The sequence below is a fragment of the Platalea leucorodia genome, assembly GCF_965183815.1.
Source record: "Platalea leucorodia genome assembly, chromosome: 4".
Taxonomy (NCBI): Eukaryota; Metazoa; Chordata; class Aves; order Pelecaniformes; family Threskiornithidae; genus Platalea; species Platalea leucorodia.
The window spans coordinates 3,126,326-3,153,008 of record NC_138826.1 but is presented as its reverse complement, the minus strand read 5'-3'; the positions used below and the strand labels follow the sequence as shown (position 1 = coordinate 3,153,008).

General features: G+C 43.9%; 1 protein-coding gene across 2 annotated transcripts in view; it reads left to right on the top strand.

Moving 5' to 3' along the window:
- The window catches only part of PTPRE (protein tyrosine phosphatase receptor type E), a 111,953-nt gene that overhangs the window by 60,208 nt on the left and 25,062 nt on the right, over positions 1-26,683 (top strand). The window contains exons 2-10 of one of the 2 annotated variants that reach the window (XM_082308436.1): positions 8,871-8,980; positions 16,886-16,988; positions 17,252-17,325; positions 19,125-19,261; positions 23,573-23,663; positions 24,197-24,273; positions 24,397-24,433; positions 25,232-25,329; positions 26,372-26,491. In XM_082308436.1, coding sequence (XP_082164562.1) covers positions 8,878-8,980; positions 16,886-16,988; positions 17,252-17,325; positions 19,125-19,261; positions 23,573-23,663; positions 24,197-24,273; positions 24,397-24,433; positions 25,232-25,329; positions 26,372-26,491 — 840 coding nt within the window. In that variant the 5' untranslated portion in view covers positions 8,871-8,877. Of the gene's footprint in view, positions 1-8,870; positions 8,981-16,885; positions 16,989-17,117; positions 17,173-17,251; positions 17,326-19,124; positions 19,262-23,572; positions 23,664-24,196; positions 24,274-24,396; positions 24,434-25,231; positions 25,330-26,371; positions 26,492-26,683 lie in introns of those variants that run through there. The other variant, XM_082308437.1, reaches the window with a different exon arrangement.

Genomic DNA, 26,683 nt, shown 5'->3' with positions numbered 1-26,683 from the left:
AGAGACGATGCTTTCTCCGAAGCATGTTAGGAAAAGATGGATGTGATGACACCAATGCTTTCAGAGCAGCTATTAATTGGAAAAGCTCTACCCTGAAGAGTGCAGGTGTGTGGCCTTCACAGTAGCCTGGATGTTATTATGTATTGTGTCTGTTAGCGGCTTGGCTTGCTTGGGAAGTAGTGTATTAATGGCATTATTAATCTTGACTGATGAGGGAAGCATTGTGGAGAGGATGGCATGCAGATGCAAAGCAGTTGCAAAGTCTGAAGCAGTCATCAGCTGCACCGTGCGAGCTGCTGGAGTAGTTTGCCTCCGTAGGAGAGCTTAGGAAAGGACCTGTCTGAGCCTTCCCATGTCACGCTGCGTAAAATACATGAACCTATGGGATAGCGAATGGGTCGTACCCCTGCGTTTTGGGCTGATGAGCCCTTACCCAGAGCATCAGGACTTCGGGAAGGATCTTGGGCTGAGAGAGTCCAGAAGACAGTAAAGCACATTGCTGGCGTTTAGAAGTGATGTGTTTGGAGAAGCTGAAAGAATTGCCGCTGTTAATGAGTTTACAGAAGAGAAGATTAAAGGGAGATGCCTGTCTTCAAGCATCGGAGGTTCAAATGGGAGTAGTTTGTAATCCGTCTCTCCGGGTAGGGGGAGAGGAGCGGTGGGCTGACTCTACACGGGGAAAATAAATTTAAAAAAGGAAAAGAAAAAGCGAAGGAGTGGAATACAGAGCTGAGGGATGCTGAAGACCTGGAGATCTGGATGCACGCTTCAGACTAACATGTCAGGAACGGGGTAGGCAGAGTTGGTCCAGCCTATGGTGAGGGAATGGCCTCGGTGGTTTCTCAAGGACCTTTTGCAAAGAAGGTCCTTCTTGCTCCGCCGTATTATTGAGCACTTAACAGCTCTGTTGGTTGTATTTAAATTAATCCCCTTGCAGTTGTGTAAACACCTAAATAAAACATGACTCATTTAATTATTTACACTGAAATCATGGGACTTTACATTTAGCTTTAGATAGGAATTATTTTAACTTCCCCCTTAACGATTAAAGCCTCAGTTCATGACCTACCAGGTATGAATCTTTTAAAAATATACTATTGGGGGATATTTTTATTTAACATAGGTATTTGTGTTTGTTTTTTTTTTTTAATAACAGAATTTTGTTTAAATTCTCAGCAATATTAAAACACTTTTCTGTACATCAGGTAAGAAAGCTGTGAAATAGTGTCCTTGGTGCATTGACTTTGGAGCTATAGCTCCTGGTTACAGCAGTCTGGGCTTGACAGACATCCATAACGGTGCTCATCACGTCTGAAAATAATGCTGCCTCTACAAATAGTGCTAGTCATTGCGCCATGAGGTGGGGGGCCATTTTATAAATTACAATTTTCTTGCTGGCTTCATCCTGATTAATTATGTTTCATTTATTCTGGTTAGTGTGGACTGGCTTACGTTAGCTCAGTTTAAATCAATATTGGTCTCGGTGTTAGCCAGCGGAGGTGGATTATGACTCCTTCAGAAACGCACCTGCTGAGACCGTGGTTCCTGCAAAAGCTGGGCAGACAACTGCAAAAACGGGAAAAAGTTCTTTGAAAAGTATTTGAGAGTAAAGGTACATCTGTGAGGGAGAGAATGTATTAATCATCCTAACCTTTTTTATTGCAGCATGGAAATATGGTTGTGAATTTGAAAATAATTTCTCTCTCTCTTGTTGTAATGCCTTCTCTTTTGTGTGCTCTTTTCCTAATTTTGAATTTTGGTGATGTGAAAGCTGACTGTTCCAAGTCTGACCTGTGTGGTTTTAGATATGATGTCCCAAAATCTTCACAGCCTTTATATTGCTTTATTGAGAGCCGCTCAGCACGGCATGGGAAAGAAATCTCTCTTTCTTTTTTTTTTTTTTTTTCCCTTCTTTCTTCATTTCCAGAACTATGGGGCTGCAGATAAGCCATATAGGTAATACATGAGTGGGATATGCATAGTTTTCCAAAATGAAGGCAGCAGTCAAAGTTCATTACGTTCCTGGTTTTAAACACATCGAAACCAATCCTCTTTTTAATACAATTTAGCACATAGCTTATCTTCATAACTGCTTTGAATTTAATCCTGGTGAGCTGTAGTACCAAAAAACCCAAGCAAACAGAAGAAAACAGGTCGCCGTCATACTCAACGCTGCTGCCTCCTGGTCCTGGGTGCATTTGTAGAATCCGATTGATTGAAAAATTCCTCACCATTTCTAACGTGGCAAATGTCACTTTGTAACGGTGGCACGTCAACCCCACTGTCAACACTGTCATTTAATCCTTTTCAGAGCAGACCCGCTAATGCAGCGCTTAATCTGCTGGTGACAACCAGTAATTTATATTCACTGGAGATCTCAGCCTCGCTAATTGAAATGGATTTGAACTAGCGTTAGCCATGGTAGGCTGGGTTTTGAGACTTGCTCACGATGCTGAGAAAGACAGATAGAGACCAGCTATATTGGGTCAGTAGAATTTAAAAAATTACTGTTACAAAAGTGGTAAATTTTGTCTGTTAGGTGTCTTTAAACATAACTTTTTTGAACAGATAACATATTTTCTCTGTAAGTCCTTGTTAAGCTGCCTGTAGTCCATGAATGTGTGTGGCAGATCAGAAGTCGTCGTTTCTCAACTGTCTGCTGTAACTTTTTGCCCCACGCATACTCTGTGCTGCATATGCTGACCTCCTCTGGCAGGAAAATGAAAGCAAATGTCATAATTTGTCTACCTGAATTAGAGACGAAGTGACTAAGCAAGTAGGACAGTCTATCAAGCTTGATTATTCTGAACGGAGATTCATTTTATTCAGTTAATTGGTACTTTGCCTCACTCAGTCTCTTACGTGTAAGTGATTATTCTAATTTGTATTTTTTTTAATCTAATTATTTTCATCTCCTTTAAATGATCTTTATTGCAAGTATTTGTATAGCATACACGAGGAATTGTTATTGGCAGATATAATTTTGTGAGCGGTTATATTACATTATACATGATTTTAAATATTAGATATTTATCCCTGAAATTCTCATGCTATTCCTGAAGAGGTCAGAAACGAAGCTTGTATTTACACGTACAAAAACCCCAACAGTGAGTGTGCTGTAGGCAGTCCCATTAAAAAAAAATACATTTTTATGATGAAATGTAACTTTTCATCGTGGGGTGTTTTCTAACCTGCCTCTGAGGATCGGCCGTGCGGCAGACCGCGCGGCTCAATTTTGAGGAACGTTTCCCAGGCAGAGAGGTCCCTACCCGAGTTTTTTGCTGCTTGCTGGGCTGCACTGAACGCCCGCACAAATATCTCAAATATTTTTCTTTTTTTCCTCTGGATTTTGGGATATCTTAAGTCTCTGAGGCAGAATTACAGGGATTCAGAAAAAGAAAAGGGAAAGATACCTGATGTATTCATTTTTTCTAAAGCTCCTAAATTTGAAAGCAGGTCAAAATGTGGGACTTCTACCGAACTTCTGGAAATTTAATTTGGGGCTTAACGTATAACTCCAAGTAACAAATCGTTACTGAGTGGTTACCCCAAACGAGGAATACTGCAAAGCCGGTTCCAGCTGATGCCCCGTGGAGCGGTGGGATGCGCTCGCCCGCGGAGCTGGGCACCGGCGCCTGAGGTCCCGCTGCTCCACGGGCTTTGACGCCGAGCGCCCGAGGTGGGGACGGCGGCGGAGAGCTCCCGCTTTCCACCCGTTCCTTTGGAACGGAAAGGAGCCCTTCTTTTTCCAGTTATTTTGTAAAAACAGAATTCAAATGAATAATAACGCTTCCTTACCCGCCTTATGACATAATGGTGCAATAAAGTCCTAACCAAAAATGCAGTCACGCAAGAGCTATTCCAGTTAAACTGTAACTCGGCGCTGCCTGGTGTGCGAAGACGGGTTGGCGGAGCCGCCGTGGGAATGCCCAGGCTTCAGGGAAGAGAGAGTGGCTGCCGTCAGCCCGGCGGGAGATGAGCGCTGCTCCCGGTGCCCGGGGCTCCCGGCCGGGGGGGATGCCACCGCCCCGGCTCGCCGGCTCCAGGTAGGGCAGCCCCCCAGCCAGCTGCAGAAAACGGCCTCTGGGGCGTAAGATCCTTCAGCGGGACCAGCTGGGTTTGGGGGGTTATGGGTGAAAAGCAGGGAGAGCAAAAGGAGAAAAGAGAGCAAGGAGAGAGCGTGGCCTTCCCCCCTTCCCTTTTTGAGTTTGTTTATATTTGGTGGGTTTTTTTGTTTGTTTATTTGTTTTTAAACTATCAAACTTTTTGGGTAGGCGCTTGCCCTTGGTGTGGCCAGCATCCCAAGTGCCAACGCATTTGTCAACCTGCAGTGACAATGCTTTCATGTCTCTCATTTTTAATTGTAATTCCTGAATTGATAGAGCTTGTCCTTTAGAATATTACTTTTTTAGCACTAAAAATCTGGGAGGTGACCTGGGCTGCACGATACTAAAGCCCAGGGGGGAAAAACCAAAACCCACCAGTCTCTCCACTGTCCTCTGTATTAGATGGGATGTTTTGCTGGTTTGTTCCTGCTTTAGGAGGATGCAGGGAGCGGGTATCTATTTAACCCGCTCTGCAGCAGCTTCTGCATCAGGCTCCTTGAAAAAAAGTCACACAGCCGTAGCAACGCCACGCAGCAGGACAAAGGTTTTATTAGCGTGTTTTCTTAAAACCCAGGTTTTATTCTTAAGCTGTCAGGTCAGATGAGGATTCAGTTCTGCAGCCGAAATAGAAATTAAGCATGTGTACTAGTAATCCCTGAAAATAATCCCTTTTTCTCACGTTTTGGGGAGCTGGGCCATCCCCGTGGCGTCCCCTTGGGCCGGGCGAGAAGCGGCGGCAGCGATCCCGATGCTGGGGGGAGCTGTGCCCAGGCTTCCCGCGCTCCCCTGCCTTCTGAGCCGGACCTTATTGGATTGCATTTAGATTTCAAGTGCTCCGCCGCCTTGGCAGGATTTGAGTTAGCTGTGCAATTTTACAGTGATTTTTTTTTTTCTTGTTATGGTATCGAGTTCACTGTTGGACATAGAAGCCTTTATCTATAACAATGCAGGCATTTAAAACTGTGGCTGTAACAGGAATCTCTGGCACCTTTTTAAGGCTTCAGATAATCAGAAATAGCTAAGAATCCTTCATTACAAAAAATATTATTCCATGGAGTTAACGTTTAAGTGCCTGAGCCATTTACCCACACATAGCCACGCAATAAAGGCTGGAGGTAGTAGCGCATAAGTAGATAAAAATGCATTGTATCCCCGTGCAGTTACGAAAGCAGTTCCTATTTCTTTTTCCAGGCAGGGCAGCAGTTGCCTTACAGCAAAGCCCTGTAATAATGACAGTGGATGTCTCTACCTGGATCTTTTCCGATTTTATCAACAAGAGGCTTCTTTTGTAGTACGCGGTTCTCCTTTCTTGTTCAGCAGTGCTCTTCTACCTGCCTGTCCTCTCTGGAGAGGAGTTGTTGTTATTTTTTTACTTTTCTTTTTTTTTAACAGACTGTATCATGATAGTGAGGATGGAAAATGCTGCTGTGTCTATGGCAGCGGGGTTTTTTGGTTCAAAAAATGATACTGTTGCGGTCCTGTATGTGAAGTCCATAAATATACATCTACAGCTTACATAATAAATATATACATAAATATACATCTAAAGCTTACAGTGTTCTTATGCTACTGCGACTTGCTCACCTCCGCACCCGCCCCAGCCTGAAGAGGAGTGCCGACTGCTCGGTCGTCTCTAGTGCTCGGTCCTGCTAAGCTCCGTCTCTTGCATCTGCCTCCGTGCTGCGGCACCTACATTCGCTATAAGCTTGCTTTCTTTAGCAAGCAGAAATACAAAGTGCCTCGGACAAAAATGAGATCCCAGAATTCACAGAACCTTTGTAGATGTGTTTTATTTCTGGTTAAATTGTGGAGCACCGACTGGATGCTCACGTTGCGCTTTAGCACTTTGAAGGGAACAGGTACAAGATGTCTGGAGTGGGGTTTGTATCTGTAAAACCCTCCTAACAGTAATTTTGAGAAATGTTGATGCTCCTTGCACTTTCCAGTCTTTTGGAAACCTGCCAGCAACTTCGATTTTTTTTTTCTTTTTTTTTTTTTTTTTTTTTTAAAGAGCTGGATGTATTTTGCCGGTGAGTCGGTGAACTCGGCGCTGCACTGCGGGACGGCTCAGCAGAGCGGCTCGCCGTACCTGCCAGGCCGATCACCCCAAAGCCCAGTGGATGTGAGCAGCCTTGGCCGAGGGCGGAAGGCACGGCAGCACTCAGCACCGCGTTCCTGGCAGTGCCAGCCCTTTCCCTATCGATCCCACTTTTATTCTGGCTTTATTCCAGATTTCCAAATCCTCTTCCTTCCTTTCCCCTCCCAAACCGCTGCTGCGTGTTTTGAGCTTCCAGCATACTATTGCTTTATAATTCTAAATTGTTAAATTTCAGAAGGTTATCTATAATGCTAAATACAGTGTAGCCAAAGTAGGTACAGTTTGCAGTAAGCTGTTACACATTATTAGTTACTTAACCCCAAGAATGGCCAGTTCGGGGTTAACCTGGCTGTTGCCTGAGCCTGTTAGTGGAAGGCATCCAGGCTGCTTAAATTATGAACAGCAGTAGAAGGAATTGAATGAGTAAATCTGTCAGTAGGAAGCTGGACTGGAAAACAAAAACGACTTTAAGAAAATAAAATTTGATGCTAATAATACTTTTTATTATTCTTTCTTCACTCACTATGTTAAAGAAGAAAATCAGCTGGATCCATTGAGCTTCCAAACTGTAAGAAGGGGAGCAAGAATAAAGAAATGCTATTAAGTGTGTGCTCCCATGTAAAAAAAAAAAGTTTTATGCTATTTTTTTTCTTCAAAAATATATTTTGTCTTTTTAATTTCATGTTCATTTTTTTTTCTTACTCCTGTATTCTCATAACACTTGGAAGAATTTAAAATAGCATCTTAGGGGCAACGGATAGAAGGCATCCTGCAATCCCTGCTGGAAGTGGTCACCTTGGTAAACTGAGCATGCTTTAATTGCTTGCAGAAGGGCTGCTCTGGATCTTACAGAGCCCTGGAAAAGAGAATAAATACTGAACGGTAATGTCGGATGCGATGGTGCCCGTCCTCGCAGGGCCGGTGCTCCCCGAGGTGGCCGCCGGTTCCGGTGCGCTCTCCCGGCGTGCCCAGAGCCTTGCTGCTGCTGACATCCCTTCAAAGCGCGAGAGAATTAGTTTTTAAGTCTGTTCCTCACTTTTAAAGAATACCCGGTGTCTGTTGAGTTTGGATTTAGTCCTAGGTGTAGCGGAGAGGCTGGGAATAAGGTTCGCTTCTGAGTAACACGTGAGAGTGGCGAAAAGGTGATCTGAAAGTTGTTGTTACAGAAGTTTTTTATACATTTGACCTTATCCACAGATTATTTCTGGTGGATTGCCCCATTTTACATTGAAGGGAAGGATTTTCAAATGGTTATTCCAATGACTGCCAAGTTCCTGGATTTTTTTTTTTTTTCCTGTTGTTAGGCTGTACTATATAATGTCCTGTGGAAATTGTAATTTTAAATGTATTATACTGAAACATCGGGGAGCTGTGTTGTGCAGTATTACTGCGGTTATAATTTTAGCAATGGATGTAGAGCCACCATCTGGATGTGTTCTGGCATTTGTGAAATACAGAAAGTAATGCTTGTGTGCTATGTTTTTTGCCAAAGAAAATATTTTAAAATCAAGCAAGGCCAGCTAATGGATGAGATGGCAGCCTCTTATAATTAATGTGTTTATTAGGGACTGGATAAATTTACAGCAAATTAATAACAACATTTATTTTTTCCACATAAACCTCAGTTTAGAGGGACTAGAGTATTTCTAGGCCAGCTCATTTATCTACAACTATTCATTTCCCTGAATTTCTCATAGTCTTCAAAGCAGCAGCACGTTCTCATCACACCTTTTCTCTGACCTTCCCTACATTGGCAATTATCTTCTGGTCTCACAAAACCTGAAATTCGCTGTATTTGGAAGGCTCTGGTGAAATGCTTTACGGCTCGCAGACTCGTAGCTGTGGCCCATGTGTCCTCCAAAGGAATGTATCTATGAAGCACCGCGTGTATCTCTATAGGAAATCAAGGTAGGATAAGGCAACTCTGAAGGGTGCTTGTTACACGGGCTTCAAGCTTCGTGGTTGTTACTGGTCTGCTCGGTGGTAAAAGCTTCCCTTCTTTGGTTCGGTCTCCAGGCATCTGTGATGCCAAAATTGCGTGTCGAAGTTGCGTGGTGTAGAAGTATTGGTCTTGTGGAGGAAAGTCACTTGGACCCTTCCGACAGGGTCTGGCCACGCTGGGGTTTTGGGCTGCTTTCCCCTCCCTGCAGCCCATGCTGCTCCTCCTCGTGCTCTTTGCAGAAGATATAATACGTGCAATCATGGCAGGAACCACCAAAAATATGTGATTTTTGCATTTATTCTCAAGATTTGCATTTATTCTCAAGATTTCTGCTGGTACTTCTGAGTTTTCTTCTTATCTATGGAAATGACTTCCAGGCTCCTCGCCTCAGTGTCCTCAGCTGCTGTGTTTTACTGATGTGGAGCAGCTTTTCTGGCCTCATTTCTGTCGTCGCCTTTGAGCGATGGCTGAGCGTTCTCTTCCCGGTCTTGGATTTACAACATTCTTGATGAATTCTTAGTGCGCGCAACTGGTATTTTCCTTTTCCTTCTGCATCAAAACTGAAAGTTAAGTGATAAGGAAATGGGAGAGTAAAAACCAAGTTTTAAAACATTGCTCATCTACAGTAAACGTTGTTTTTTGTTTTATCTTTGTTCTGACGTGAGGAAGAAACGTAAGAGTAATTTAACCTGAAAATTTATCTTTTGCTTTCGTTTTCTTTTAGGTCCAGGATGGAACATTCCTGCTCGCTCCTGCTGCTCTGTGTTAGTTTTCTGTTTGCGCAAGCCTCGCCGCCCAATGGAACGGAATTGCCAAAGCCAACGACAACAACCAGTAAGGCCATCGCTTGGTTTGCGGGAATGGGAGCAGGTGTGGAAAGGGACTTCTGGTGAGGTCTCCCTGGTGATGTAGTTCTGGATATTTTTCCAGGACTTTGACCCTGCTAATGTGCTTCTAATCTTGCAGATGACCTCTGTATTTGATCTCTATACGACCGGTGCTGTACGCTTTGCTTTCTCTTTCCCATGTATGGGAAATGCAGAGGATAGCTTTGGGAGAGGCGGAGAAGCACAGGATGTCTCCTCCTGCCTGGGCTGCCAGGTCTTCGCACCCCATGAGCTGTCGCTGTGGATCTCCAACGTGGTGGGACCTGGACACAGATAATATGAAATAAAGAAATTCTCAATTAGACAACAGGATGAATATATTTAAACATCATGAGGAACTGCGGCCTTCATGTGTGTTCTGTGTTTTCTAATGGTACGAGCTGTCTAAGGCAGGACTTGAGGAGATGGATAATAGTGCAGGTGTCCTGCATAAGATTAGGTCAGGTGAAAAAATAGAAAAACCTTTTTCCGAGACCTGAGAGCAATCTTCTACTCACCGGTCCACCACAGCATCTTTTATTCATCCTCATTTCTATTTTTGGAATTTCTTCCTCTTGCTTCAGGCCCTCCTACAACTACGTCCTAACATATTACAGTCCTGGAGAGGGGCCCGTTCAAGTCAAATAAGGGTTTGTTGGGGTTTTTTATTGAAGATACTGATTCTACTATTATGTTCTGTGACGGGATGATATATTTTACTTGCACATTGTCCTTATCCTTCACGGTCCTAGCTAGCTACCTTCGAAATCCCTGTGCTGGTGAGTGGTGTTGGCCAGGCAGTGGTTCCCCGTTCAGGCGGTGGCCGTGCGTGACGCCGTGCTTACGTCAGAGGGGGATTTCCGAAGGGATAGCTGCTCCGTGGACTTGGGTGAAGGGAAGTAAAGCTGATGATGTTCCATATAAACAGGGTGGTGATACCTTGGTAACTTTTCAGATGACTGTTGTTGACACCCAGTCTTTATAGGAGGGTATCTTTGTGTTTTGGTTGGTTTGTTTTTAATCTGCCTGTGAACTTTACACCCAAGCAAGAATCAAATGCCAGGCATGGCTGATGGCCACTTTGTTTTGGTCCTTGGTTGTATAAATTTAGGTGTTTGGCATTTGCTTCCACCAAAATCTGAGGCCGGAGCGCAGCAGGGGCAGCTGAGCGCTGCCCTGCCTGCGCCCTGCCAGACCGCGCGGGGGAAGTGGAGGGGCTCTACCGTTAGTCGTGACAATCTTAGGGTTGTTTTGCTTAGGGCTTTCAAAACATATAAATTGCTGCTATTGGTCTGAATATGTAAGAATATGGGAATTGGGAAAGGGAAGTAACTTGTTAGTTGTATCACTTCCCAGAATTTTAATAAAATTAGTAAAAAGGGAGCTTCTCCATAGATGCTGTTCATCTTCAAAGCTTAATTCAAAATTGTGTTGAATTTAAGTATGATAATATGGATAAGAGTAATCTTATCATCCGTGTTTTAATTAAATCTTAACTTCAGTGATACAAGTTAGAAATGATTAGTACGACTAAGCTGTTTTTTTTCTAAATACCAAAGCCTTCATTACTTTGCAGTGAGAAGTGAAGAAAAGTTTTGGCTGATAGACAAGTGCATGCACACTGAAAATGTACTGCTGTGCAGAAACTTCCAAGATAATAGGATTATCTAATATATTTGATAGCCGTTGACTTAATACAATGGGTTTTTTAATACAAAAATAAAGATATTTGATTGAAGTGTCAAGAAAACTCCATTTAAAAGAACATGGAAAGAGCTGAAGGAATCTAAAAAAAAAAAATCCAGCTTTCCTTTTGCATACTAATTGGATGAATGATCCAAAAAGATAAGATGCTTTTGATTCTGAAAGGAGTAGTTCTAATTTATTACATGTCATTATTTTAGCTGACTTGGTTTTTAAAACATTTTTTGAATTAAAATACTGTATTTATTCTTATCTTAACCATGGATACTTGGTCTGTATTGCTCAATTTTTCAGCACTATTGCCATTTTGCTTCCTACAAGAGTATCATGAAATTGCTACCATGAAATTTCCCTTTCATAAAAAAAGAATATTCTGGGTTTTATTGCACTGCCATTTACTGGAGAAGTTGCACTGCCATGTATTTAACGCATTCAACTATATTAACTAACTACAAACCAGTATTTATTTATTTGGATTTGCATAAATAAACACATTTCAAGTAGATAAAACTTTATGCTATCAAATACGTGACAGACTATTTAGATGTGATTCTGTCCATAGCATTCAAATAATTCCTGATTACTCAAATATTAATTAGTTATCCAGTATTAATCATAGGCAGGGTTCTTTTACTTCCTCTTACATTTTTACTGTTACGTAGTTTAAATGTGAAAGCAGCCTGAGAGTTGCAGTAGGAAAGCTTTTAAGTCCTTTCCAAATGTTTAAATTTCTTTGGTGTTTACTCGATGAATATTTCATGGGTTTCATGCCCATCTTTACAATTTCTTTCCACTACGGGTGTATTAACATGCAGAGGTAATGAATTTATCAGATGAGTGGGAGGTTGAAAGGCAGCAAACGGTGCAGCTTTTGATGCCCTATTTATTTCTGGTTTAAACTTTCAAGCAGTTAGTGGGTGTCTTTGAAGATAACGGAAGCAATGTATAGAAAGAATGAAGTCTTGCTATACGATAGCCAGAACAAGACCTAGAGATGGGGACTTTCGTGCTAGACCCGTGTAGAAAACGAGGCTTTTTTTATGTAGAAAACGAGGCATCATCAGAAAACTGCGTTTTGAAGAAGGAGGCTGGCTCATTTTACTTGGTATTTAAAAGCCAAAGGGATGCTTTGCTGGTAGATACTCAATTTTAAGAATTAGTTTGAGAAGCAGAACTTCAGAAATCGGTGGTTTTGGATTGGGGGTTGGACTAGATGACCTTTAAAGGTCCCTTCCAAGCCAAACTGTTCTATGATTCGGTGATTGCGGTGGCAGGCGGGGCTGTGCTCGGTCCGGCTGTGCGGCATTCGGCTCCGGGATGGCAAACGCAAGCGCAATTCCTTCGCTTGCTGCTGCTTGCCTTCCTGCGTACTGCAGGCTGCGGACACTGGTTTGTCTTCCCTGCCTGTCTTTTTCCTTTGCCCTTCCATTATTTTTTTTTTTTTTTTAATTTGGGTTTATTATTTATGCATCCCCTGGTTATCATCTGCTTATCTCCTTCTTCTCCACAGTCAGGGCACGATGAAGCACAGCGATTCTCTGCAGGGTTGGGGTTTTCTCTTCCAAAAATAGCGAGAGGGCATAGTCTGGACTTTGTGATATCCCCATTGCCCTGGGTGGACTTCTCCTGCCCAGCTGTTGCAGCACAAGTTCAGCTGCACCTCAAGGAGACAGGGTGGCTAGATGAAAACTCAGAAAGGAGGAGGGTTCTTCTTTTATTGAGTTAACTTGTAGGTTTTCAGTGCACTTGAGTCACTTGAGTGTGTCTTCACCTTAGCCTCAGTGCGAATGATGGCATGAGGACGGCGCCTCTGCACTGTGAGCAGCATCCCGGTACCCCCAGCAAGGTGGGCAGGCAAAAGGGTTTCTGTCCCGCGGCTGTGTGTCCTTTGGTGAGCTCTGCTGCTCCCTTCAGTTGTTCTTGGTGAATTTTGAGAGTTACCTGCTCTGTGGGGCACGTGAGGAGCACTGAAAGACTACAATAAAAAACGAAGATGCTTCATTGCCCTTTGATGCATGAACAGGTGAAGGAGTAATATGGAAGATACTCAACGCTCTCATGCATGATAGGTTATCCGGTCTGAAGGATGCCCTAAATTAATGTGTGAGGTCTTGCACGGCCACCAGGCAAGCTAGCTGCAGAAGCTGGTGCAAGCTGGACTGAGCTCTTCAGCACAGACATGTCTGAGAGCTCCTGTATCCCGCACGTGGGGGATGCGTTACTCTGCTAGACGTCGCGAGTAAGTACCAACATTGTGGTGAACTGGGAAGCACTGGGGTGCGTGCCTGCAGGTGACAGAACACCTCTATTAAAATTAGACCAGAATTCTATTCATAATCATGTATTTTGTAACATGGCACTATATAAGATTGCTTGCACCGTGTTTGCCGTGCGATGGATAAGGTCTGCGTCAAGATGTTGTGACAGCCGCTTTTCATGTAAAATAAATGTCGGAGGAGGTTGGGGTCTTTTGCAGGGCTGGATGTCTGAAACAACAGTTCTGACCCAAAACACTGTGGTCAGATTTGACTGAGGACTGTTTAAAGGACATTTGTGTGTCTGCCGAAGGGACAGCAGAGATGAAGGATGCACCCTGAGAAAACCCGCTTGAAGTCTAACCCAAATAATGGGTGAGAGCAGTTGAGATTTAGTTTTGGAGAGGTGGAGGGTTTTCTCTGTTGTTTGAAAAGAAGTTTGAAAGACCTGTGAATAAATAGAGTCTGTTGTGGGATTTCTCCTGTGCTCAGATAAACAATATCTTGTCTGCTCTGTGTCAAGCACCGGAATAATTTCAGGTACCTGACTTTGCTAATCTAGGGCAAGCCATGTGCCTTCCCTTGTTAGCTTGCTTTTGTGGAGGGAGAGAAAAAGTGCTTTAATCACACTTTTATTCATGGGCCATTTTACCGTTCAGATCCTACATGCAAAGGAATCGATCCAGGGATAAAGAAAAGCAAAGTTTGGGAGAGAGTGTGGAGGGAGGATCACGGGACAGTTACCAATGTGCATACACTGCTGTTGGTTCCCTTTTTTTTTCTTGTGGGTGGTTTTGTTTTTGACACATACGGAAAGTGGGAACATCATAACCCTGAAGGAAACGGTGATACATTTCCAGAAAGAGCTGGCTGGGCCGGTGGCACAGGGAATGAAGCTGGGAAGAACCCGTGAGTCAGCCTCGGTGGGTGGCAGGGGAAGCACAAGGGGTTGCCACCATCCTCCTGGTGATAATCCTCCTCTTGTCAAGATGAAAGTCGCTATTTCACTGTATTTCTAAAAAAATACCCTTGGGGCGATGTTTTTCGTGTAGCTGCGGACAGAAGGCCCTGTGGTTTTGGACCACAGCGCTCTTTGTGTTGGAGCAGTGGAAAATTTTCCCTGGCAGTGGCTGCAGTAGAGATCTGCTTTAGAGGACGTCTGCCTCTTCTGCGTGCGTTTACTCATAGGTTTCAGTTGTCAGTTTTTGAGGCAGCACTGATTAAAAAAAAATATTTCTGGTCTGTCTTTCAGTCTCCCCTTAAAATCCCACTTAATATGTAGGGAGTTGTGTTGGCCAAAGATCTTTCAGCCTCTGAGTCTACAGTGGCCTAAGCTCGGTTGTAACTTTCTCTCACAATTTTTGGACTACATTTATAAAATTACCAATGCAGATATGGAAGAAGATGCAGGTAATAAATGCAGCTGGTTAAAATCACATCATGCCTTACGCACAGGCTCTGCAGAAATGAAGCCATTGGTGTGCCACTGCAAGGCTTCGAAAACAGATGTGCCCACCTACAAGGAAGACGGGACTGTTTGTGGGTTTTGACCTAATTTTCTTGTGAAATGGTAGGAGGAGAGGTGAGATCTTGATTCAGAGAATTGCATTGGTCATTGCAGGGCTGCTCTGTCGTAACTAAAGCAATGTAGACGGTAGTCTGCAGGAGGTTGAGCTTCTCTTCTCCTGGGTTGGATTGAGGCTTTCTGTGGTTGACCGGGAATCAGTTTTCCAAAAGCATGATGTTGGGTACATCAGTTTTTCTGAAAGGAGGAGACGGGGGATTTTGTATTGTCTAATGAACTGCGGGAAACTTTAATTCCCTCGTGACTCAAAGTTGTTGTTTTTCTCCCCATGTGTCATGGATCTTGACACGGAGCTGATGATGAGAACTAACACAAAACCCCTAAATCCTGCAGGATTCTGAGAGGTTGAGCCTGAAATTTCTAAACTTCAAAAGTGGGTTAAAGTGGCTCCTTTTTGCCTGTGAGGGCCAAAAATAGATGTTTTCGTTTGTTTGTTTCTTTGGCAGACCTTGGTTTCTATAGAGAGTGCAGTATTGCTCAATACCACACAGAAATTGTTAAGCTGTTTCTAGTGATGCACATTCATCCAGAGACGCCTTCCAGTAGTGATTTTCTGCAGCCCCGTCAAGTTCTGATTACAAGTTTGTCACTTTTGTCACTTTTGTCTTTATATACCACTTAAATGTCAAGTTTGATGCATTTTGTTGCCTTCCCTTTCTTTGTACTGTTATGCTGGCTTGAGATACCTTCTTTCCTTGTCTGCCCCTCGTGCACCTATGCCTCTGAAGGAGTTTTTTCCGTGCCCTAATTACCCTGTTTGAGCATCCCGCGAGTTTCCAGCTGCTGACGAGATACAAACCAACACTCAAATGGTTTTGCAGGGATCAATTCTGGATAGTGGGTTTATCCATATGAGCTCTTTTGTATAATATTACAGGTGTTACGTAGTCTTAAATAGTTACGGTAATCTTGTGTTTTCGTGATATTTTATGTCAAGGCTTGTGGCAAGGTCTCTTCAAAAAGCCTTTGCTAAAAGTGTGAATGCAGGAGGTGTTAGGAGAATTACTGCTGCAGTTCTCAAAGCCCGCCGTAGGAACGGTGAGGAACTTGTTAAAGGTGTGCAAATGTAGTATAAAAAGAAAAAAAAAACCACACCAGCAGCCACAAAAGTTGCCTTAATTTTGGAAGAGTGTACGTTGCTAAGAAGGTATATAAAAAGCGCAGCTGAAGGAGGCTGAGGGAGGCTGGTGTAATGATGGAGAAACTGGGGGGTCCGGACCGGCAGGGAACCATCCCGGTGGACGCCCCGAGTGCGGGCTGCTGCCCCGCGGGGTCCTCTGGTGTGACTGAGCACCCACCGGCCTCGTGCTCTGTCCCGTGGCCTGGGCAATACCTTCCAGGCGCAGAGGCCTCATCCTTCCCATTTGGCCAGGTCTCCACCACCGCTCTTCCACTAACCTGGATTTACCCGTCTGGTCAGAGAGAAAAACAGGCAGCAGGGTAATATTTTGCTTGCTGAAGGCTAAGGCTGCGAGTTTTGCTTGCTTAAATAAAACATGTTGCTTTTTAAATTATGTTAATGTGTTATATACGGAATGGTTCAGCAGAATTAAAAGGTTACAGAAGCATAATGAAACTGAAATGTAAAGAGTCACATACACAAAAACACTATTAACAGAAGGATAAGACTTGCAATTTATACTAGATGAAACAAAATTTTCATTTTTTTAATTTCCATTCTGTTTGTTAAAAGTCTCATCATTCCTACTCATTCCTATATTTATATATAATATAATATATACAGGATATATAATATAAGCCGTAGAAGATGCTGCAGTTTGCACTGTCCCCTCCTGCCTCCCCCTCCATCATGCTCAGCATCTGCTTTACAGCCTAACACAGCCAGCAGCGGTGTTTTGGACTGGTAAATGAGATGGGTTTAAAACACATGTTGTATCTCTGGAGTCAATAAAATCTATACGACGGGTGGCATTCTTGGGTGATTTCTGTCTGGCTGAGCTGATGCGCATAAGGATACTGCAGCAAGCCTTTTGAATGGGCCTCAGATTTAGTTTAAAAACTTGCACCTATTAGACTTAATTACAAGTAAATTCTTTGCTTAACCAGTCATTCCCAAAAACATCCTTGACGTTCTCAGCAGCAGGTAGTTTGTTTGTGCCTGCAAAGGGAAGAAAAAAAAAAAAAAAAAAAAATTGAACTTTCAATTTCAGCTTCGCATGTATTCAGTAATTTGTGATGCTTTTAGTAAGCACAAGCAGAATATTGCACGGGACCACAGATTTTTGATACACCAAGCACAGTTTCTGCCCATACAAGATCAGGCGATCCGTGTCTGTAAAGTTTCACGCTGGCTGTGTTGAATCCACAGACTCGACAGAGGAGAACAGTTTGCACAAGGACCTGTTGACTTCGATGCTGATTCTGCTCCTGGTCTTCATCATTTTCATTCTGTTGGCTGGCTATTTTTTCAGGTAGGTCTGAGCGGAGCTGTGCATGCAGAACTAGCTCAGTCTTGTTTCGATATGATCTAACAAGGAAATGAAACGCGTACTTATGGTGAGGCAGGAGCCTCCATCACAGCGTAGAGCAGGGTGCTGCGGCGGCGGTGGCTCTCACTCTGAAGATGAACAGAAAGAGTTTCTCCAGAATTACATGGTTGGTAAAGACTGGTTTGGAAAAACGCTTGTTACCTTTCAACGTAGTTCCTCGGATTAACGTGGTGCATGTATTTCAGGTTCAGAAGACATAGGAAAGCTGTTGTGAACTCTGGGGACAAAAAGATGCCAAATGGGATCTTAGAAGAACAAGGTATGGAGAGATTTGCTTTCCTTCTCATGCTGAATTTTGTTTGTGTATGCGCACGCTCATTTTCTAATTAAGAATTCAGTTATTCAGTTATGTTTACTTTTTATTTATAAGTTATAGGATTGTTATTAAAGAGAAAACAGTTTAAAAAAAAAAAAAAAGGAGGTCCATATTTAAGTATTAGTATATGTAATCTTAACTTTCAGTTGTTGGTTTTAAATAATTTTCGCTTTAAGTAGGGATACAGCAAATATTTCTTTGTAAATGTTTCTCATGCTCCTTATATGTGTTTTATTAGGATGCCAGCTGAGAGTCAGGTTTCTGGCACTGTGATCCTTGTATTTAGAGAAGGGATTGCAATATTTCTTCTTAAAAGGGGAAAAAAAGTCCTTAACTTTGTGAAATTACAGGCTGGTTCCTGAATGTAAAGAGAAAGAAGCAAGGGGATGAGGCCAGGGCAGTATCGTAAGCCAGCGGCACTAAAATAAAACACTCTCAGGAGTTGAAAATGTTTCCCCCTGGCTTTTTCCCGTGTGCTGGGTTTGGGTCTGGCAGCGGGGAGCCCTTCGGGTGGGTCGCTCTCTGGGGCTCAGTTCAAACCTAGCAACTGTGGAGGAGCCGTTCCTTTCTTGCTTATAAATCATTTTAGCCGTAACAAGGAGAAAAACTTAATGATAGGAAGAATTACGTCTTTGTGCCAGTTCCACATGGCTGCGTATGAACTGAAGAGCGGGTTAACAGACACGGTGGCAGTCATAGAGAAAGTCAAACCTCTAAATATACCCGTCAGCTTCCTCTTGGGTCGGTGCCGGTGCGCAGCAACCCCGGGGAGCGCGGTTTGGAGATCCCCAGCGCCGGGTAAAGCCCTTGGGCAATAAATGGTTCATGCAGCCACCAGTGAGTTTTAGTTCACAAGTGGAAATCGCCCCGTCATTATCAGCCCGTAGGGAAGTGGTCTGCCTTTCTGTTTGCCTTTGGTTGTAAATAAAACTTGTCTTCACCAAACAGCGGGCTTAATCCCTCCGCTTCTTCCAGCCACCGTGCCCGGCAGCCCATGAGGATGCTCATTTTAATTTCCAGCTGTGTTCTTGAAGGGCGGTGAAGGTGTCCTGGGGCTTTATTTCCCTGTGTGAGCTGAGGTCTCGGTGGCAAGAAGCGCCCGCAGCAATCCCCGTACCGAAGCCTGCGGCCGCAGAGCGATGGCGTGCCGGGGCTGGGGTGATCTGGGGCAACCGAGAGCAACAGCTCATCTCGGTGCAGAGCTTCTGGTGGCTGCCAAGTTAAAGATATATTATTATTATTATTATTATTATTATTATTATTATTATTATTATTATTATTATTATTATTATTATTATTATTATTATTATTATTATTATTATTATTATTATTATTTCCCCTTCACAAGTGAAATAATCTAGCAGTATCTCTTTGGTGATAGATACTAAAAGCTGTCCCTGCCCTGTGGCAGAGCAGCTCCGGGCTGGTATGCTCTTCGTCAGCAGAAGGAACCTTCTCCTTTTCTAAATAAAACTTGGTCACATTTTAATCTGGTGTAAGTACAGAAACCATTAGTTTTACCAGTAGTGGTTCTACTTGATTTTATGATGTTCTCAAAGAAGCTGCTTGGCCTGTGGTTTTGGTTTTTTATTTCATTTAAATCAGCTTTATCACTGATTGAAGTCTCATGTGAGAAGTATGTTTTGGCATCTTCCAGCATAAAAATCAATTTGTAGTTGGAAATAGCTCGTTATCTGTTGCTCTGGACATGCCTTTAACACATACTTTCCTTGTACTGACAGAACAGCAACGGGTGATGCTGCTCAGTAGGTCTCCCTCGGGCCCAAAGAAGTATTTCCCTATTCCGGTAGAAAATCTGGAAGAGGAGATACGGATGCGATCGGCAGACGAAGGGAAACTCTTCCGTGAGGAGTTTAATGTAAGTGCTCACATGTGGAGTGGACGGCTGCATGGCGAAAAGTGGGGGGCAAATCAAAACGCCTGCAAATGTTAACGATTCTTTTAAAAGCGGTTGGTGTGTGATGGTGCCGTCTCGGAGCCTCAGCACTTGTGTGAGTGTGCTGGTGCTGTCTGTACGTGCTGTCACGTGTGGCAACCTTTTATCTGGGCAGAATCTGGAACGATAACTGCTTTTTGATACGGTGATGCCAAATTGCTAGTATATAAACTGTTTGACACTTGCTAACGTTTAAAGAAGGTCTTCAGTGTTTGCCTGAAGGCTGGAGGAGAGGAAAATTGAATATGAATCTCTTTAGCATTGATTTTCTTGGTGGGGGTGGAGGGTTTTTTTGGGAGTCTGAGTGTTTCACCTCTCTGGGAAGTACTTAGAGGACAAGACACAGTGCGGCCTTTAATATTGCCCTAGTCAGGTTTGACTGCTTTTCTTTTTTTATTGGTAATTTGACCCTTTGCTCTTCGTTATCATCCCCTTCCTTCCCTATTTGCAGCACCCTGTGCCCTAGCACATATGCATCTATGAAGTATCTCAACTTTAAGGGTTTTTCTTTAAGTCTTGGTCAGAAAGGGGAGTTTATTTTCTGCCCATAACCTGAGCTTCAGTAGCCTGTGGTCATATAGACAAGTCTTAACCGGAGTCTGTGGCGAGCTGCTGCAGAGCCGGTTTCTATGGAGAAACGCGGCGCGACGAGTCTGCTCTCGCACGTCTGCATTTGGGGGCCTCTTCCATACTTTTATTCTTTTCGCTTCCCTTAACAGCAGAAGAAAGTTGCACTGAGCAGTAGCTTAAATGTCAAACGCAGAGTTGTCAAAGCCAATGCACGCATTGATTAGACAGTCTGTTAAGTTACCTTCTTAATTGGTAGCATATTTATATCTGCAATTTGTTTGATGATATATTTAAAACACATAATTTCTTTGCCTTATCAGAGAGGGAGCATTGTGGAGATATTTATCAAAGTCAACAAAATGAATGTGAAAACTAATCTGACAAGATGCGCGCTTGTGAATTTTGACTCTCCTGATTAATTCGTTCTGCAGTTAGGAGTGAAACGAGCCATCTATTTTTATTTTTAAAACCTGCTTTGCTTGGATCGTTTTCTGCACCACGCTGTGAGCGTGTGAGTTTCTGTCTGCACACAAGCGCTGAGTCGGAGGACCGGGGTCCGGTCCCCACAAGTGAGCAGCCTGAGCAGTGACGGGGTGGTGGTACATAAAGTCTGCTTGATGCTTTATGTGTTGTGTTTTTTTTTTTTTGTTTTTTTTTTTTTTTTTCCCTGCTGTATCTCCTGTGGCTGCTTGTGCGGATATGTGAGCTGTTTGCTCAAGCCTGAGAGGGGAAGAAAGGGTGAAAAAATGAAAATCGGAGTGATTGATATTGTAGCATAAACCAGGAAAGCTGACAAACAGGAGCCTGTTACTGCAGCAGTGGAAGGAAGAGGGTTGAGAAATCGGGACCCATCTGTGTGACAACCTCACCTCCAGAGCATCCCCCGGTACTCAGCTCCATCCTCCCTCCAGCCGAGGTTACACCTGCACCTGCTCCGCGAAGCTGTAGCTGTCAAATCCTGCGGTTTTTGGATGGGTCCAAAGCCGTCGCCGCCGGGCAGGCGAGGCTGCGGGAGCTGCTGCTGGACCAGCTGCAGCCCAGGGCTGGGGATGCTCAGCGGACGGGGCTCTCTGCCCGCTGCGGCGCTGGCTTCGCACAGCCCGATATAACGCGTCAGGCACCTCCGGGAACCCAGAGACAGGGTCTCCATTGCGAACTGGAAACAGATTTAGGCTTGAAATGGCGTTTCGGCCAGTCCTGTGAGCCAGCGGTGGCCAGGCACGTGCACCAGCCAAAGAAGTTAGATCCCAAGCGGTTTTTCTGGCGAAAAGAAACCAAAGCAAGTGCTGATAGACGAAGACCCGCAGTGGATAGAAAGGATTTTTTTAGGACAGTTCTCTTAAATTTATGTGCCTAACATAAAGTATTCTTCAATACTTTTGATTTTTATCCTTAAAGCCTAAATGAAGAAGTACCTTGCACTTGTTGCGCTTGTACCCTAACCAAAATCGCAGAGGCTCCTTCTACCTTCAGTTGCTTCATTTTTTATTATTTGATTTCTTTGTGAGCACAGAGCACTAGGAAGAATGTGTTCTTTCTTCACAGGGGAGAGAAAAAATTAAAAAAACCCCAACGTATTCCTTTCTGTCTGGTCCCTTCAAATAAGTCTCACCTCTATTTATCATCTATAACGCAAGATGAGCTGGATGTTTGAAGTTTATGATGCCTAGCTTATTGCCTTGATTTTCAGATTAATGTCTGAAAACCTTCCTGGAAGAATTTGCTTTTGAAATTTTAATTTTGACTTGATTAAGATGTCCCTGCCGTCCATTCAGTGAAAAGAAGGAGAAGATGCGCCGACGCTGGGGTAGGTCGAACCCCTCGGAAGCTTCGGAGAGGTTTTGGGATTCCTGGGAGCAGATGAGACTGCGGTGGCAGCGGATGACCCAGTGCCACCGAGACTCATGGGCTCCTCGTGATCGGCAGGGTGACGGAGAGGACGTGATGAAGGCACCCTCGCTGAATCACATCCTCCCCTCCGAAGATGGGTGGGAGCAGCGAAAGGGGCCGTGTCCTCGCCCCGGGGTTCAAAACCCGCATCGGGCACGGCAGCGTGACATTAGGAGGTGTCCAGGGCGGTGTCAGGGCCTCGCAGGAGTGAGGAGAGGTTATATTGCCAGAGATAATTACTTGTCATGCATTTTTCACATGAAGATGCAGAACTTGTATGGCTGTTTACGAGGAATATGTTGCCTGACTTCTGAAGTTTGAAGAAATGGTGTTTGAAGTGCTAATTATTTCTTTTTATGCAAACGATAAATTAAGTTTCTGTGTTTTATAAAAATTGTAAATGTATTTTAATTAGCAAAACCATGGGCTTCATTCAAATAAGGAATTAAGCAATTTGCTAAAAGCAGCTTTCTTTTTCAACTCTTTTTTTAACCTTCTCTCTCCTTTCTTTTACTTACATTCACAAGTTTAAGTGATAGAAAAAAAAAAAACACAACCCGAACCCACAAACGCACGTTGCTGTTTCCTCTGTGGTGGTGGCGAAGCCCTCCCCGCACCCCCCCTTTTGTCCGGTGTCACCCTGACAACACGGATTGCTGCTTTTAAGGGGAAATTTCAAGCCCTGCTCTCTGCCAGGCAAGCGGGGATGGTTGCTTTAAGCCGTACAGCCGGTTACCAGTTTTTTCCCTTCCCCGACGTGATTCAGAGCGGGTGGTGGGAGGCAGAAGGTGGGAGAAGGCGGTTGTGCATTCCCAAACCGCGGGGATTTTACCTCGGTGGGATCCGGCACGCTAACACCGGGTTTTAGGAATTCAGTACAAGAAACTTGATGAAACTCGGTTCTTGTTTATGCCGTTCTCGGTGAGGGGGCAGCTGAAAGCGCGGGGCAGGAGCCTCGAGCCCTGTCTCTTGATGAACGGGGCCTTTTCCGACGCTCTCCCCGCAGCCCAAGCTCGGCCGCTTGCCCGGTGATGGCATCTCAGCAGCTTCTGCCTGGAGGCGGAGGGGCTCCACCTTGGGCACCTCCTTGTTTTCATCTTCACCCTCTTCCTCTCCGTTTCTTCCTTTCATTTGATTGCTCTGCAAGAGTACTTTTTTTTTTTTAAGCTTGACTAATTAATCTGCAGTCCTAGATCTTGCTGATAGCTAGCAGAATTTGACTTGTGCTCGTACAGCGACGTTTAGCATAAAAGAATTGGGATTTATTTTTGCTTCGTCCTTTTCCGCCAGAGTTGGGCCCTCACCTGTGGGTCTCGGCAAGATGTTTGATATTTAATGCTCTTAGCAGTGAGCTATTAACAATCAAACTCTATTTATGTTATTGAACCAACTGTTAGTGCTAAAAGTAGCTGTCGGAGCCGAGCCGGAGGAGCGGCGCATCCGCGCGGCTGGGTCACGGCGCTGTGAATCACCGCGGCAGATGGCAGCTTAAAGCAGCGGCTCAGAGTTTAACAATTTTTCTAAATAACTGCGATCTCTGGTGGAAAAATTACTTCTTTTTCCAAAACTGCTGAACTCGTTTTCTGTAGTGAAATCTGCCAGGACGTGGTTTCCTGTTTTAGAGTAATGAAAGTTATTGCGAAAAAAAATAAAATATGTTTAATTCCGTTTGGATGCAAGGCAATATGTATAAATGCAGATTTTCCCTGAGGCATGTGCAGTCGAGAGTTAGCTGTTTTCTAACACATTGACTTTTGTATCTTTTTTTTTTAGTCATTAACACCTGGATATGTGCAGGGAACTTTTGAAATGGCAAATAAGGAAGAAAACAGGGAGAAAAACAGATACCCTAACATCTTGCCATGTAAGACATTACCTTTTCTTTTGAATCGGACAATTAACTCTGGCACTGAGCATGCTAGTAGTAGCGTTCATTTGCTGAAAATATTCAAGTAATATAATTTCACTGGTCACAAACGTTCTTCATGCGTTGTATGTGCAAAGCCTGTCTGGTTTGTGGCGTGTTTCTAGTAGTGACCTTCTGTTAGGTTTTTCTGGAGCGGTTATCAGGCGCTGCCCTGTAAAGCCTTAGCTCTCACGGGGTTCTACCAACTAACACTATGGCAAGTGGGAGTTTTAGTGTCTCAGGGTAGTTTTGGGCAATCAAATATGGCAGAGTTTGGGCTTCCAGTATCGTAGAGCTGCAGTCCCGGTGACCTCCAGGTGTGGGAGCAAAGCAAGACGTTTGTGGGGCAAGTTCCTTGATGAGAATTAGGGACAATATGGGAGACAGCCGGTTTGGGAAATGTGTGCTTAGCCTGGCCTCCTGGTTGCAAGGAAGAAACATATTTCAGATAGATTAACATGAACACGTGCTTGTAATGTGTTTTCTTCCAGATGATCATTCCAGAGTGATTTTGACCCAAATCGATGGAGTCCCACCTTCAGACTATATTAACGCATCATACATAGATGTAAGTTGACAGTTTTCTACTGTTGGCCAAACTGCAAACTTTGACTGTGAATTAAATACGTATTTTTCTGCTAGCATACATTGGCATTTCATCTTTTAACTGCTGTGATATTTATTTCCATAGGGTTATAAAGAAAAGAACAAATTCATAGCAGCCCAAGGTAATTTATTCTCATTTCTCTGTTCCGTACAGCTTATGGCTGAGCGTATTTAATTTTAGACGTGTTTTAGAAGTTATTTTCAGCTGCAGATGGTGGTCAAACGTGAGGTAGGATTTAGAGGTTACAGTTTAAATGAAATTAAAGTGAGTGTGAGGTAGCCCACTACCTGTAGACCTGCAGATACTGCTCTGAGCGAGGAGGCTCGCCTTCCCTCCTCCACCCCGGCTTCGCTGCTCTCTCCTTATTTTTCATCTGCCTACTGGGGGTTTGAACAATGATGTCTCCTGATAATACCTTCTGCCTAAGCGATCCTGATACAGAAATTAGCATTTTCACATGAATTCTTACGCTGTATTTAGTCACAAATTTTGTGAACTTTGTCATCGCGATCCCAGACACAAAGCAATAGCTGCCCCTGCCCTTCAGAAACGCTCCTGGCCTGCCCAGCGCGATGAGCAGCTCTCGGGACCGGTTGTTCATTGTGGTCACAGGTGATGTTGGACCTCGGCGTGGGGGAGAGCTGCAGAGCAGGAGGCCTAAACGATGCTCCTGCCGTAGCCCGCTGAAAAGAGCATTAATAATATTTCAAGAGAGGAGATATCTGCTAGAAATGTAGATTTGAGTGCATATGATTGTGTAAAAGAAAATATGGGGTTTTTTTAAAGAAATATGTGGTATATTCAAAACCTGAGCAGTCTGTAGGAAACAGAGATCTGGGTGGGCACCCAGCGCAGGGGCAGGGGGTGTTTACCCTGGTCTCCATCACCCCTCTTGAGCAAAGCTGTATTCTGTCTGCAGGACCGAAGCAAGAAACAGTTAATGATTTCTGGAGGATGATATGGGAGCAGAAGTCTGCTATTATCGTCATGTTAACCAACCTGAAAGAAAGGAAAGAGGTAAAGAGCTTTCAGTTTGCTCTGGGATGTCTCTACGAGAGCGTGCTCCAAAAGCAGGCGTGGGTGCTCAGCGTCTGGCCAGTCGCATTTCTGACCACTTCCTTCTCCAGTCCCTGTTAGCACATCGGAGTTTCTGCTCAGAAGTGTAGTTTTCATTTCCAAAATTCAAATTCATATATGTAGATCTCAAGGAAAAAAATCTGATAGCTAATTTTGTCCTGCGTAGCCCATAGCCAAAGGCAAATTCTCATGCCTGTGTTTTAATCGCAGCGTAAGCCTGCGCTTGTGGGTGGGTTTGGTTAGCAACGAAGATAAAAACTTTATTCATTCTTCTGAGAGTTAGGTTTCAAAATTCTTTCTGGCACATGCACGTAAAAATCAAAAACTAACGCTTTTTTCTGGTGAGAGCGATGCTATTCCTTCCCCCCCCTCCTCCTCGTACGTGTCTTGCTCCTCCCGTTGTGCGAGACTTCTGCGTGTGCTGGCTGAACGCCGAGACGCACGCGAGACGCGTGAAACATTTCACGGCATTCCTGCTTCGTGGACTTAAGAAGCTAAGTTAAAATACTAAGGAAATGTATCATCAGAAACATAAAAGATGCTTTTTAATTATTTTCTTTTCCCCTGGGGGACAGTTTGCCACACTGAGCACGCTACATCCTTATTTGAAATATATAAAGTCCTCAAAAACACGTGGCCGAGAAATAAACCTTGTTTCCCTGGTGACTACACGTCAAACTTAAAAATATAAGAGTCAAGACATCAGAGTCCCCACAGTTAGGCAGAAAACCCAAACCAAACCAAAAGCTGTGTAGGTCTGGCTAGGTTAAAACGTAACTTCAAAGCTATTCTCACCTTCTCTGCATAAATTTAAGCCTCAATAGCACTAGCGAGGTGTTAGAGCTGTGTTGTGCCAGATGAGAAACTCTGCATGCTCATACGCACACGTATGTACACGGCTTTCAAATAACTTCGTTGTTCTATGAGTGACCACCAATGAAAGCAGGCTCGGTGTTATAAAGCTCACTGTATCTTTGTACAGGAAAAATGTTACCAGTATTGGCCTGACCAAGGGTGCTGGACTTACGGAAATATCCGCGTGTCGGTGGAGGATTGCATAGTTCTGGTGGACTACACCATCCGCAAGTTCTGCGTTCAGTCGGTAAGTAACACTAATGCTCTTGCTGGGTCTTCGTTTTAATTTTTAAAGCAGATTGTTACAACGTCAAATATTTGCTTAAAAGAAATTCAGGAAATTAGTTACACGTATTTGTGCATGGAGAAAGGTGTGGCACCTCTCCGAGGCAGGCGAACAAGCTCTGCAGGTCAGCACATGCAGCGTCCACTACGGTTT